Source organism: Eptesicus fuscus, chromosome 7, assembly GCF_027574615.1.
Source record: "Eptesicus fuscus isolate TK198812 chromosome 7, DD_ASM_mEF_20220401, whole genome shotgun sequence".
Classification (NCBI taxonomy): Eukaryota; Metazoa; Chordata; class Mammalia; order Chiroptera; family Vespertilionidae; genus Eptesicus; species Eptesicus fuscus.
The window spans coordinates 73,183,534-73,197,765 of record NC_072479.1 but is presented as its reverse complement, the minus strand read 5'-3'; the positions used below and the strand labels follow the sequence as shown (position 1 = coordinate 73,197,765).

Genomic DNA, 14,232 nt, shown 5'->3' with positions numbered 1-14,232 from the left:
TTTAAAATATTCATAGCTTTGGTATGATAATTCCACTTTTAGATTTAAGCCTATAAATATGTACCAAAAATTAGATGTTTAAAATTAGTGTACAAAACTGTTCATGAAGATGTTATTTATAGTAGAAAAAAACAAGAACACCCTAAATGCCCAACAATAAGGAATTAATTAAATAACCTGTGATACATGCATATAATAAAATACTGTTTAGCCCTTCAAAAATCATGTTTTAAAGGCAACTGATTGTGAAGTGTTTATGAAAAGGCAAGTTACAAAGTAATAAATATATATAGTATAAGCCTTACTTTTCATTTAAATGTGCATTCATGCTTACATTCATTGAAGAAAGGTTGAAAAAATATGTCAAAATGTTAAAAATTATAAAGGTGATTGGATTAAGTATGATTTTCTTTGCACATGTCTGTTCTTTGTAAAAAAAATTACTTTGAACATGTATTGCTTTTGAATAAGAAAATATTATTTCTGAGAAGATATGTATAGTTTTAAAAGTTTTCTTATAAAAGCATGCAGGATAACAGTCCATTTTCCTGAGTATTACACAATGCTTTCATGATATAGCTCTGTCTATCTGTTCGGGTTCTGCTGCAACTAAACGCAAACTCTTCTATGCTGGCCACACTGAATTAATTTCAGTTCCCTGAACTAACCCTATTCTCTCTCCTCTATTCCTTTGCATTGCAGTGCCCCATGCCTGCAGAGGACAGCTGAAGACAGATGTATATCAACAATAATAAGAGGGTCTCATTATCTTGACTCTGAAATACTGTGACATCTTGGGAGGATGATTGGCTGGGGCCCCTTGCTCAGTTCCAGTGGAGACCTGAGCAAATGGGCTCAGCAGCTTTGCAGATTAGTTTGTTATTTCTATGAATTTAAAGGGAACTCGAAAACTGAGAAGATTCCCTAATCCAAGATATAGATAACTAGAGCCTTAAAATCTGCTTAAGGGCTAGAAAAGCGAGGAATGAAGGGAGGGAGGGAGGGAGGGAGGGAAGGAGGGAGGGAGGGAGGGAGGGAGGGAGGGAGGAAGGAAGGAAGGAAGGAAGGAGTGGGAACTCAAGACATCTTGGACAGAGATGACAGCAGGAATCCAGGGGTAAGGCAGGAAAAGACCGCTATGAAACTTGCCCATTTAGCCTATCCTACTCTATTCGCTCTGTATTTTTAAATCCATGTTCTTCTTGTGGGTAGCAACTTACATTAATTTGACTGTTTTTATTAATTTCAATAAATGTTTATTTCATAACTGTTATATGGAAATCATTATGCTGGGCAGTTCATTCATTCAGCCCGTAAATAGACTATTCAGTGGTTTCTGTGTGCCAGGCTACAAGCTTGGTGCTAGGTATTGGAAATATGGAAACAATTAAAATATGTTACCTGACCCCAAGTATTTCATGGTGCTGAGTGAATCAGAGTAATGTATGACTTACACCTCGGTATGCTAAGTGCAATAGTAGATGTATAAGGAACAGTTGTGATAAAGATTGGGAGCAATTAACTAGAGTTTGAGGGAAAGTTTTATAAAGAAGGAGATATTTAAAATACAGTTTGAAAGTTGAGTGACCCAATCAACAAAGGGACAAAGTAAGGATGGAAGTGTGGGCATTTCATACAAGGAAGAGAGAATTATATGTTTCTTATACTAGTACAGTGTGCTTGGAAGTGTGAAACAGTAGGGTATAGTCAGGGGTTGCAAGGAGTCTAAGTAAATAAGCAAATACCAAGCATATGCTTATTTTTGTATTTCAGCCATGAAGACAGTGAACCGGGAAAACCAGTCAGAGATGACTGGACATGAACCTGAGGTCTCTGTGGAGCTACTGAAAGCCTGCAAGGAAGATAATGCATGGCAGAACAAAAGCTGTGTCAGAACATGAGTGGTCTTGAAATGGCTGCGCTACCCGAGGCATCTCAGTCCTTTTCAATCAGGTTACAAAACTTAGTATTCTCCTTTAGTGGTGTTTTTGTTATCTCTCATTAATCCCAGTATGGGGGCCAGTGCCTCACCAAAGGTTCAGAATTAGGTCCCAACAGGGACCTAATATTATTAATACTAGGGCCCAGTGCATGAATTCGTGCACCTTGAAAGGAACTGTGGGCCGTGAGGCTGTGGTAGGCACAGGGGCAGGTCTCAGCCCATCCTCTGCACCCCCGCCCGGCCCCTCCCTCTGCAGCCCCCGGTCCCCTGTCTGCCAGCAGCCCCTCTTCCGCTGCCGCCGCTCCCATGTGCTGATGGCACAGAGCGATTGGGGTTGGCACCAGCAGTGGGTGTGAATGGGGCTGGCGCCATCAGCAGGTGTGAGTGGTGGCTGCTGCCCCGATTGCCCCTCAGGAGCAGGGGGAGGTGGAGAAGCCCTCAGGGGTGATCAGGGCCGGCAGCCATCACTCGCACCTGCTGATGGTGCCAAGTGATCGGGACTGGCGCCGGGCACCGGCAGCAGGTGCAAGCAGAGGCTCCATTGCCGGCAGTGGGTGCGAGTGCTGGGCGGGACCATGGTGCACAGGAGCAAAGAATTTTCAGTAACCACCAGAGGCTCACCCTGATGACAGCAACCGGCACCCCGCCTTGGTCTGGTGCCCCCACTCACCTGCTCCACCATCCCGCTGCGGCCAACGCCCACCATGTTCCCTGGTGGTCAGCGCATGTCATAGCAATCAGTTTTTCGGTTGTTCTGGTTGTTCTGGTTGTTCCACTGTTCGGTCTATTTGCATATTAGCCTTTTTTTATATAGGATTATTTGGGAATGGGAGAGAAGCTGAAGCAGAAATGGAGCTTCCCAGTTAGCTTCCTAGTTTGGGGTAGATCCAACAAGCTAAATTCTCCATGGACAGTTTCCCTCATTTTCCCCCTATCCCGGGAGGATAATCGGAGATAGCCTGAGAAAGAGAGTGAGTCTGTTTCAAGTCCACAAACCAGTCATTGGCTGATTCCAGGCAATTTTCTTTCCCACTATCCCCAGGCTAACTTCCCTTCATACCAAGTTTATACTATCACTCGTCCCACGTAAACTCTCAATAGATCCCAACTCTAAGTCTAAATTGCACAGTTCATCTTTTAAAAAATTGAACCTGCCCTTCCTATGCATGTCGCTTATTTTCCAGGAACCTCTCTTCCAACTATACCCTGTAAACCTCCACTCTCCTCTCCACTAACCGTCACACCAATTTCCCTCAATCACACAAACAAGAGATGGGTATTTGTTGCTACACTCACATCTTACCCCCTAACTCCAAATGCTCTTCTCACCTTTGCGAATGGAGACTTTCCTTCTCTCTACTCTTCCAACACAGGCAATAGAGCTCACTTTGTACTTAATTGTTTCAGTCAGTTTCCCCAGCACACACTCAGAATTAAAGCACACACCCAGTCTCCACGTGGATAAGGGCCTTTCTCAAAAGCAACGGAGGAGGCATCCTGACCCAGCCATTCTGGATATTCTGGTGGTTTTTAATTTGTATTTGTTGAGGTTTAAGTCGGTATTGTGACTCCCAAGTATTCTTGAGTTGCTTGCTGTGTATGTTTTGTGGCTCATCTGGAAAGCAAAAGCAACGTAAAATAAATACTCAGGTAGATGTTTAAAAAGGAATACATGGGCAGGGCTGGCATGGCTCAGTGGTTGAGCTCTGACCTATGAACCAGGGGTTGTGGGCTCATTCCCCAGTTGGAGGCAGCCGATCAATGATTCACTCTCATCATTGATGTTTCTGTCTCTCTCTCCATCTCCTTTCCTCTCTGAAATCAATATATAATATATATATATTTTTTAAGGAATACGTGGGAGGGTAGGGAAAATTAACGTTTAAAAACCGCAGAACTTAATCTCCGTAAAGTGTTTACTACCTAGAAGCCTGGAAAACAGTACAGTATGTTAGCTCCCAAAGCCAGGGGGCCCCAGACAGCCCCCAAGTTATTGAAAATAGACGCAGCAGAGGCCTTTCCCAGGTGGAGCTGGTCTGAACGATGTGAGAACTCAGCCTCCGCCAAGTCCTACCTGCGAAGTTGTGCTTGACTCCGCCCCTTCCAAGAACGCGGCCCTGTGATTGGCCATGACGCATCCTAGCGCTGCCCAATCGCGTAGCAGCTGCCGTAGCGTCCTTTCGCTTAGGAGAGAAACATGGCGGACCGGCTCACGCAGCTGCAGGACGCCGTGAACTCGGTGAGCATTTTCACTCGATTAGTCTCCGTCTTCCCCTTTCCTGGGTAAAGCGAGGGAGGAAAAGGGGCTCGAGACCCGACACCCGGGAGTGGAGGGCGGACTGAAACGGCTTCTGCAAAAAGCGGCCGGGCGGCGGAAGGCGTCGGTCGCCGCGGCGGGGAGGCTGGGGCCGGCTGCCCGCGGGGCGGAGGGCTGCGGAGGGCGCGGCGCGGCCTCTTTCCGCTGGGAAGGGAGGGAGGGTCTCTATGCCCGGACTCTCAGACTTCCCGGTCCGTCCCGTTCGTTCTCTGGGAAGAGTTGATTTTGTCAGTGATGCTAACAGGATCTCTTCTCGTTGGGGAGGAGAGAAGTGGCAGCAGCTCTTCCCCCGGCAAATGCATTTTAACCCGCGGAGGAGAACCTGTGCTTTTGATGATTGGATCAATAGCTGTTAGCCCAGTTCATCCTTTGCCAAAACTTTCATGGTGGGGGCGGGAGTGATGGTGAGGTGAGAAGTTTTGTCTCATCTTAGTTGGTACCTGTCTAGACCAAGGATCTCGCCCCATGTCTTGGCCACTCCCCAGCATAAAACAGTTTTGGGGGGAAAGTGACATCTTAATGGTAATGAATTTTTCTACTCCTCGTCTATTTCCATTCATTTAAGCCTTCTTTAGTATCTCCCAAAAAGTCTACCTCCTATTGAAGGGCATATCTTATCTTGTAAGTCGCCCCCCTTCCCCCTACTTTCATCCCTCTGATGATTGTTCCTGTTATGCCCAAGTGGAACATCTATGCAAACCATGGGACTCATGTACTTATTATCATTAATAGTTCAATAGTTTTCTATTGACAGTTATATTTCTCATTGTCATTCTGTTTATAATTTGATGTCCCAGGTGAGGTGCCTATGGAAAGAGAGAGAAGGTGTTGATTGGAAAACCTACGTACCGGGTCCCTTGCCAGTGTTTTCACACAGGTTGCTAAAAAGTTGACATTCTTGTTGCATCAGTGTTTGTGCATCTGCTGGTGAGGAACTGATCTACTCCGTGTGTGTATAAAAGAAGACCTTTTGAGGCGGAGCGGACCAGCCCTTAAGGGTTGATGAATTCACCAACATAAATTCTCCCAGTGGTGACTTTCCTGGGTTGCCAGACAACCTCCCTCAGGGAGATACGCCTTTGAGGTTTTACAAAATCCAGTCGTAAAGATGCTGTTGGATAGAAATGATATTTAGGGAAATGTTCCTTATTCATACCTGTCTTGTAGCCAGAAGGAGAATGAAAAAAAAGTTAATACGGCCTTACCTCCAGGGTTGGCATGCTGGTTATTGGATTTTGGAGAGAAACCTCTAGGTTTACTAGTATTGAGTGCCTACAATATATATAAGCACTTATCATATTTATAGAGAGATGCTCCTTAAGGGGTTTATAGTCTGGTTAGAAAGATGTCATATACGCAAGAGACATTTTAAATAATGCAAAAGCAGTATGCGGTTAGGGAGGTATAATGAATGGAGTGTTTTAGCTGTAAGTGCTGACGTAAATTGGAATATAGAGTAAATTCCCTAAAATAGAGGGAATCTTCTTAGCATTTATATGAATTGTAATTATTTGTAAAATTATTAAAATATTTTTGTTTTTTAATGAGTTTTATATGTCTATATAATTTTATAAAAATGTTAAGCTTGTTATTTCAAAAATTCATTCATAATCCCACCAAGATAACATTTGTTTTACACTCTAAGAACTCTTTAAGGGCAGGAACTGTCTAGTTCTCTGTATCTTTGTCATGTTATACATATACAGTACATGTCATAAAATTGATTTTTGGTAACATTTGTTGAATAAATAGATCTTGAGAGCTTTTGAAGCACAGAGCAGATAGCCACTGTGTTGAATATTTTTTGTGTTTTCTCTATTCCTCATAACAATGCTGTAATGTGAGAATGTTCCAGATTTTAAAATTTAAAAAAACCCTATGTAAGTTACTAGGACCAGAATTAGAATCCATGTTTGTACAGTTTCTGAGCACTTACTACTGCTCTATTACATTTGTAAAATGTGAGCAAAAGCAGCGTAGTCAGGAATTAGCTTATCACTAGTCGCGTCTATATGAAGGAGCAGTAGAAAATGAATAAGTAGAGTTGACTTGGATTATTGAGAGCTTTGAAACAGCTTGAAGAATTGGAGATTTATCTTGAAGCCCATGCTGGGTGAGCTCAAAATGCTTAAGCAGGGCAAAATAACATAGTGAATTAGAAAACAGTAAGAAGGCTATTTATTGTAACAATTCTGATGTGAGGTAATTGGTTGAACTAGCACAGCAGCAGTGATGATAGAAGAAAAGGGCAAGGTTGGTAGTATTAGCAGGATTTGAAGATGAAGAAAAGAAAGTAAGAACCTGAAGTTGTACTGGTTGACTAGGAGAATCTCAATACAAATGACACGTTAAAGGAAACGATTGACATTGAGTTCTGTCATTCAAATAATGGCAGAGAAATTTAGTGGAAATGCTTATTCACAGATTGAAAATAAGGAATTGAGATTTGAGAGGTCAGGACTATGAATAGAAGTTGGTAGGGAGTCAGGAGTTTGGAGCTGGTAAAGAATTAGTATTCTAAATCTGCAAAACTGCTTATGGAATAGTTTTAGAGCACCAGGAATTTGAAAACTCGAGTCATGAAGAAAAACATTTCTAAATATTTAGGTACTATCTTTTCCCCACTATTTCTTTAGACTTGTAACTATACTGATCTCAAAAAAAGGATCAATACTTGTCCATGAGTTGCACATACTATTTTATTTACCTTGGAGCTATACTTAGATATTTGCCAGTCAAATTTGCTTTTTCCCACTACTCCCCCCAAAAAAGTCGTTACTTGTACTTGCAACAAGTATTGGCATGTATTTCTCTTTTATCATTTTATTACCTTGGGAAGAAAAGGAAAATTATTTTGTATTTCTTTTTAACTGTTTCAAGTAGATTGCTACTAAACGTAATTTCTTTGAATGGTCAAAAAAACATTTAATCGCTGTTAATAACTGGCTAATTTTATCCAAAATTACTTTTGTCGTTTTATTCCCTTGCTCGGAGATCATTACTATAGAAACTTATTGTGGTTGCATTACCAATAAAATCCTTAAATTTGATCAGTCCTTCCTAACTTGGACGTGTTTCCTTTGGCTTCGAGCTTGCAGATCAGTTTTGTAATGCCATCGGAGTGTTGCAGCAGTGTGGCCCGCCGGCCTCCTTTAGTAATATTCAGACGGCGATTAACAAAGATCAGCCAGCGAATCCTACAGAAGGTAAGTCGTTTTCTTGTCTTCTCTTAGTTTGATTCTCATATTACTGTAATCTTTTAAAATTAGATTTATTGAGAAATGTGGCTTATTTGTGGCTTTCAAAAATATTGTTGTGTGAGAATATTGTAAGCTTTGTCATAAAGGAAATTAGTTTGTTATAATCAATTTGACATAACACATCATAATTCTGTTTATGTCAAATAACATTGTTATTCCTTTAGAGGAAAAATTGTATGAATTGAACTGAATTTTACTTCTGGGTTTTTTGGTTTTTTTTTAGAAATCAACTTTATTTTTGTTTGTGTGTATTTTTGTTAATCCTCACCTGAGGAATTTAGAGAGAGTAGAAGGGAGGGGGAGAGACACATCAATTGGTTTGCTCCTTTACGCACCCCAGTCAGAGCCGGGGATCGAGTTTGCAACCAAGGTACCTGCCCTTGCCCGGAATTGAACCCTGAACCCTTCAGTCCAGCGGGGTGCCGATGCTCTATCCATTGAGCCAAACTGGCAAGGGCACTTCTGGGATCTTAGTAAGGAAGGTATCCCACTTATAGATTTCTTTATTCAAGTGACCACCATATTGCCCTAATAAGGGATCTATATTATGGTTAATTCCCAATTTGAGTTAATATTAAGGGTGATTCTTAAACATGTAATAGGACTGATGTGTTAAAATTACACTTTAATCATTAGAAGCCCAGTATAGAAAAGTTAATATATTAAGTTTTCTGGTTTCATTAACTTAATGTTTAGTTTCTGTTTCTGAAAACTTAAGTTTCTCTAATATCCTAAATTAGTAGTGTCTTTCTCTAGAATATGCCCAGCTTTTTGCTGCACTGATTGCACGAACAGCAAAAGACATTGATGTTTTGATAGATTCCTTGCCAAGTGAAGAATCTACAGCTGCTTTACAGGTAAAAATCTCTTTTCCTTTGAGTACTTTGCTAATAAGGAATTTTGAATTGAAGGAGATAGATTTAATACCGTTTGTTGTAATATTTAAAGTTTAAGATTGAATTTTAAAGTGGGAGTTTCATTCATTGTGGATTAGTGTAGTCTGTTAAAGACTGCACTGAATAGCCTATATAAATAAAAGCCTAATATGCAAATCGACCGAACTGCGGAATGACCTGTCGCTATGACATGCACTGACCACCAGGGGAGCAGATGCTCAATGCAGGAGCAGCCCCAAGCCTGCAGGCCCCAGGCCAGCCAAGGTGGGTGCCAGCAGGGGCCCCCCTGATCGCCCTGCCAGTCACCCCACAGATGGGCCCTGATCGCTGGCCAGGCCTAGGGACCCTACCCGTGCACAAATTTTGTGCACCGGGCCTCTAGTGTATATATAGTTTTCCAATTTTGAGTTATAAGGACTCTTCCTATTTTTCTCAGTTTGGCTCTTTACCTAGCAAAGAATGAGAGGAGGATGGCATTCTGGATGTGGAGTAGAATAGTAGTGTCCAAAAACAGTGTGGAAGGGAGTCATATATAGACATCCAGAGATCTCTAATTAAAATTTATTGTTTTAAGTAATTCACAAAAGGAAAACTTTTAATAGTTCCCTGATTTTAGATTTTTTGCCACTGAAAGCTCCATCACAATGCCTGCATAGTCATTCAGATTTAAAAGTAAATACTTCTGCAGTTTCTTTCTTTCTCAGCTCTTACTAATCTCTGACTTTTTCATTTCTCAAAAGATTTTTAAATTTGTGTCTTATAAAGGCTGCAAGTTTGTATAAGCTAGAAGAAGAAAACCATGAGGCTGCTACATGTCTGGAGGATGTTGTTTATCGAGGGGACATGCTTCTAGAAAAGATACAAAGTGCACTTGCTGACATTGCGCAGTCACAGCTGAAGACAAGAAGTGGTACCCACAGCCAGTCTCTTCCAGACTCATAGTGCCCATATATACCATGTGGCTGAGAAAGAACTGTTTCAGGGCCATTAAGAATTCTGTATCAGATTTAGATGTAAGCCTTACCAACAGTTACAGAAACATTAAGCACTATAACTTATCTTTTTTGCTATTTTTAATAGTCTCCTATTTTCACTCTTGATAAATTAGCTTGTAAAATTGTGATTGAATCAGCTTTAAACCATCATATCATCATTTTTTATTATCTGAATGAAATTGAGGCAGCTATTGCATTGATGATTATAATTTAATTAAACAACTGTCCTATCAAATTCTGTTGTGACATAATGTCTATCTTTATTTTTATCATTCTATAGTCTTTTTATAAATAAAAACATCCCTGAAGCCAAAGGAGAGGTGGTAAGTGCAGAACATGGGACACACTTCAATTTAGATTCGTGTCCTCCTGCCCCTTTAGAGGCCACATTGTAGAAATTTGGAGTTTGAGCAAGGAACGTGTGAAACCCTGTAGCTTTTAAGAAACACAGAATTAGTGTGGCTGGACAAGAGATTAGGTCACTTTTGTGGAAACTCCTCTTTTTCCAGAACCTCATACCCACTCTAGTTGATCGTACTTGTTTCTCTATGGAATTCCTGTGCTATTGTGAAAATTTTTCTTCATTCTGAACTACTTTTTTCCTGTAACTTTTCACCTGCTTCTTTTCATTCTCCCCCTTAATTTCAGCAGTGAAGTATGTTTCCTAAGTCATCAGTTCATTCTTATTCTTTTTATTTATCTGAAGGTTCTATCTTCTGATCTTGGTAAATTCTCAACCTTTATAGCTGCATTGTAATCTAACCAGAACATACTTCCACTCCATCGGTTACTTCAATATGACTTTCTCTATTGCACCTTAGTTTGTTATTGCTAACATTTGTGTCAGCATTATCAAGTATGATTACTCATCCAGCTCTTGGGTCTCCTTGAATCTACTGATTCCATAGAAAGCTCGAGATAAAATTTAACAGCTTCTATCTCCTGAGGCTGCATTTTTTAGGATATCCTGAGCTACATTTTCTATAATTTGTTACTTATCCAGAGTTTAAGAAAGAGCAAGAACAATAGAGATTCTCTCTGTTATTCCTATCATAATCAAGCTCTGCCACAGTTCTTGAAAAATACTGGTTAGAGGAACTTTTAACTTCTATAATGTAATTTATAGAATCATTAACTTTTAAAATTATATTAAATGTTATCTATAATATTTAAAATGTATGGCTTATTCTCTCTGACATCACTTAAAATGCATTTTATTTTTAAACACTGGCATGAGATTTCTAGATGATAAAGAACCACAAAAGAAAGTAATCTTCAAAATACTGAACCCTACTCAATACAATTAGCCCCAAGAGACAAGTAGGAAAAGTTGTAGCTTTAAGCTGGTAGGTTGGCTACTGTTAAAATATTACCCCTACCTGAAAGAAATTTTTTATATTTGATATTGTCCCCCCAGTTTCAGGTATTATAGAACAAAATCCATAAAGGTTATATACAACAGCTTCTCGTATCCATAGTTCTGTGGACATGTTTATTGGATCAGGAGATTCTCAAAGCTAAAACATGTATAGGCAATGATGATCTTTCTGCCTAGGAAACAGCTTTGGGAAGACCAAAAACAATGTTCTTATCTTTCATGCCCTGATTTATCTCTCCCTTCCCTTTTACCCAGATCTAAATTGTTTTGAGAATTAGCAGACAGGCTGGGTAGCTCAGTTGTTTGGAGCGTTGTCCCATACACCAAAAGTTTGGGGGTTTGATTCCCAGTCAGGGCACATACCTAGGTTGTGGGTTCGATCCCCAGTTGGGGTGTGTATGGGAGGCAACCCATCGATGTTTCTCTCTCATATCAATGTTTTTCTCCCTCTGTCTCCCTCTTCTCTCTAAAATCAGTAGAAAAGCCTGGACAGTGTGGCTCAGTGGTTGAGTGTTGACCTATGTGCCAGGAGGTCACAGGTTTGATTCCCAGTCAGGGCATGTGCCTGGGGTTGTGGCTTGATCCCCAATGGGGGGTGTGCGGGAGGTAGCCAATCGATGTTGATGTTCCTTTCTCATCAATGTATCTATCTCTATCAATAAAAACATATTTAGCCCCAGCCTGTCTGGCTCAGTGGATAGAGCATTGGCCTGCAGACTGAAGAGTCCCAGGTTCGATTCCGGTCAGGGTCAAGTATCCAGTTTGTGGGCTCGATCCCCAGTGGGAGGTGTGCAGGAGGCAGCCCATCAATGATTCTCATCATTGATGTTTCTCTCTTCCTCTCCCTTCCCTCTCTGAAATCAATAAAAATATATTTTAAAAAACATATTTAAAGATAAATAAAATCAGTAGGAAATATCCTCGGGTGAGGATTAAAAAAAAGAATTAATAGACATTTGGTCGTGCTCAAAAGATCCACAGAGACATTTGATCCATGCCAACAGTCGCTTGATGTTTGGTGTTATTCAGAACATCCATGAGCATATTTGGTCTGTGCTGAATGATCCTTGATATTTGGTCCTGTCCAAAACATCCATCCTTAGAAAAGTTCCCCGGGTTTAAATGGCCCATAACAGTTATTTGTACTTTTGGTTTACAGGATTGACATATTAAAAATACCATTGTTTTATTGATCCAATAATTGTGTTGTGTCTGCTTTGCCAATAATAGCTTTTCTTGCTTCAGAGCTAGTAATGGCACATGGCATTAGGTAGATGGATTGGCATGGACCAAATATCGCCATGGACATTGTGGACACGACCATATATCAAAGAACTTTTGGCGTAGACCAGATGTCTCTGTGGACCTTTGGACAGGACCAAATATTCTGCAAGGGTTTGAGGGAAGAAAATTTTAGAGGTGGGGCCATCGTCTCTGTCTTCCCAAAGGACCACAGACCCTGTTCCCTGTTGGAACTTTGTGGAGCCCTCAGGGAAAATGGTTACAAACCTTTATTTATGGCTTTGTTGGATGTAGATACCTAAGTTACTATTATACTTGGTCCAGTGGGGAGAAGGGGCACCTGAGTTCAACTCGAGATCTGGGCAAAGTGACTAGTGAGGGAGGGAGATAAATATAACATTATGGCCAGGCCCTTGAGGCTTATCTGATGCACTGTGGCCATGGCTTCTACTGTGACTATATTATTGGGATAGACCTCCTGTACAATTGTAATTCTCCCCCACACAAATGCCAGCGAGGACATTCCCACTCAGAACATAATGCTGAGAGGTAGTAGTGTGACATAAAACAATCCCCTACCCATCTCCCTGTCCATTGCCTATGGAGTACCTGGCCACTGACAACTTACTTGAACCCTGTGTTCCTGGAAAACTAACAGTTAAACCCTCCAACCTACTGTATGGCAAACAACTATCTTTCCCTCTGACTAAAATATCTGTGCATTACCCCTTTATTTACAGACCCAGACCCTCCAAGTCCCACTCTTTGTCTCATAAATCATTTATCTGTCCCACAGACCAGTCTGGATAAAATGTCCTCTAACTTGACCAAACTTTAGGCTTCTTCCCCATAGACCCTTATATTGGAATGTGGAATAGTTCCCCCTCAATGACCCCTCCTGAAAATTGACTACAAATAAAAAGACATTCCCTGATCAGTTGTCCCATTATGTCATCTGCTCATCTTCACATCCAGATTTTTCTGGCCTTGTTTACTTCTTTCTATTTAAAAATATCCCACCCTAGCTGGTATGGCTCCATTGGTGAGAGCGTTGTCTTGTGCACCAAAGGGTCACAGGTTGGTTTCCAGTTGGGGAGCTTATGGGAGACAACCAATTGATGTTTCTCTCTCTTGGCAATGTTCTCCCTCTCCCTCCCTCTCTCTCTGGAATTAATGAAAAACATATCCTCGGGTAAGGATTTTTAAAAAAGTCTCTTTCCACCTCATCTTTGAGATTTGAGATGCTTGCAAATACTATGATCAGAACATTCTTTCTATTGTTATAGTCTTCCTGCCCCTATTTCAATAGTTCCTTTCTCCCTATTGCAATAGTTTCTCTAATAGTCTTTTCATACCTACATCTGGATTTGTTTTCATTTGATACTTTCCTCACTTGTATAGGAAAAAAATCCCATGACACCTCACATAGCCACAGGGTTAATGCTGGACCAAAGAGGGCAGAGGAATTTACTTGAAGTAATAGGAAATCGATCTCTGATTCAGAACATCTTGTGTGCACATCCAATATAAAATTAATAAAAGTGAATATTACAAACCCAACACTTTAGAAACAACTCAGGGATCAAAGGGAAATCATAATGGATATAATTCAGAACTTAATGAAAACAAACTATATAGAAACTACTGGCATTGCGCTAAGACAGCATAGCAGAAAATGCAAGTATTCTCTTGTTTATATTAGAAAAAAAATGAAGCTTAAAATTTCAACTGAAAGAAGGAAGGAAGAAAATAATAAAGCTAACAGAAGAAATTAAGAAGAAAACCTTACTGTGAGAGAATTAGGAAAGCCCGAAGTTGGGGATTCAAAATGAGTAATAAAATTGACCACTTAGACAAGCTTGATTAAGCATAAAAGAAAGATGGCATAAATAAACAATATGAAGAATTAAAATGTCATATGCATTGGTTTTAAAATAAACTTTTTGCCAATATTTGAAAATTTTGGTCAAAAGGATATAGGTATTTCTAGAAATAGCAAATAGGATCAAGAATAGAATATATGTAAATCATGATCCTTCTTTAACCTTTAAAGAAATTCAATCAATAGTGAAAATTCTTCTCCCCAAATAAAGTGCCAAGCCTAGATCAGTTTAGTAGCTTTATTAAACTTTCAGAAAAAATTCCAATTTTACACAAAATAGATAAAACTATCAAAATCTGACAGTGCAAAAATAAAGATTA

The 14,232-nt window shown here is 40.2% G+C and overlaps 1 protein-coding gene across 1 annotated transcript; it reads left to right on the top strand.

Moving 5' to 3' along the window:
* The first annotated feature begins 4,119 nt into the window (after nt 1–4,119).
* On the top strand, nt 4,120–9,645 carry MED21 (mediator complex subunit 21). Its single transcript, XM_008140506.3, has 4 exons — nt 4,120–4,181; nt 7,351–7,465; nt 8,276–8,376; nt 9,181–9,645. Exons 1-4 carry the CDS (start codon nt 4,140–4,142, stop codon nt 9,355–9,357), a joined length of 435 nt encoding a protein of 144 aa, XP_008138728.1. The 5' UTR covers nt 4,120–4,139; the 3' UTR covers nt 9,358–9,645.
* Nucleotides 9,646–14,232: the final 4,587 nt, after the last annotated feature.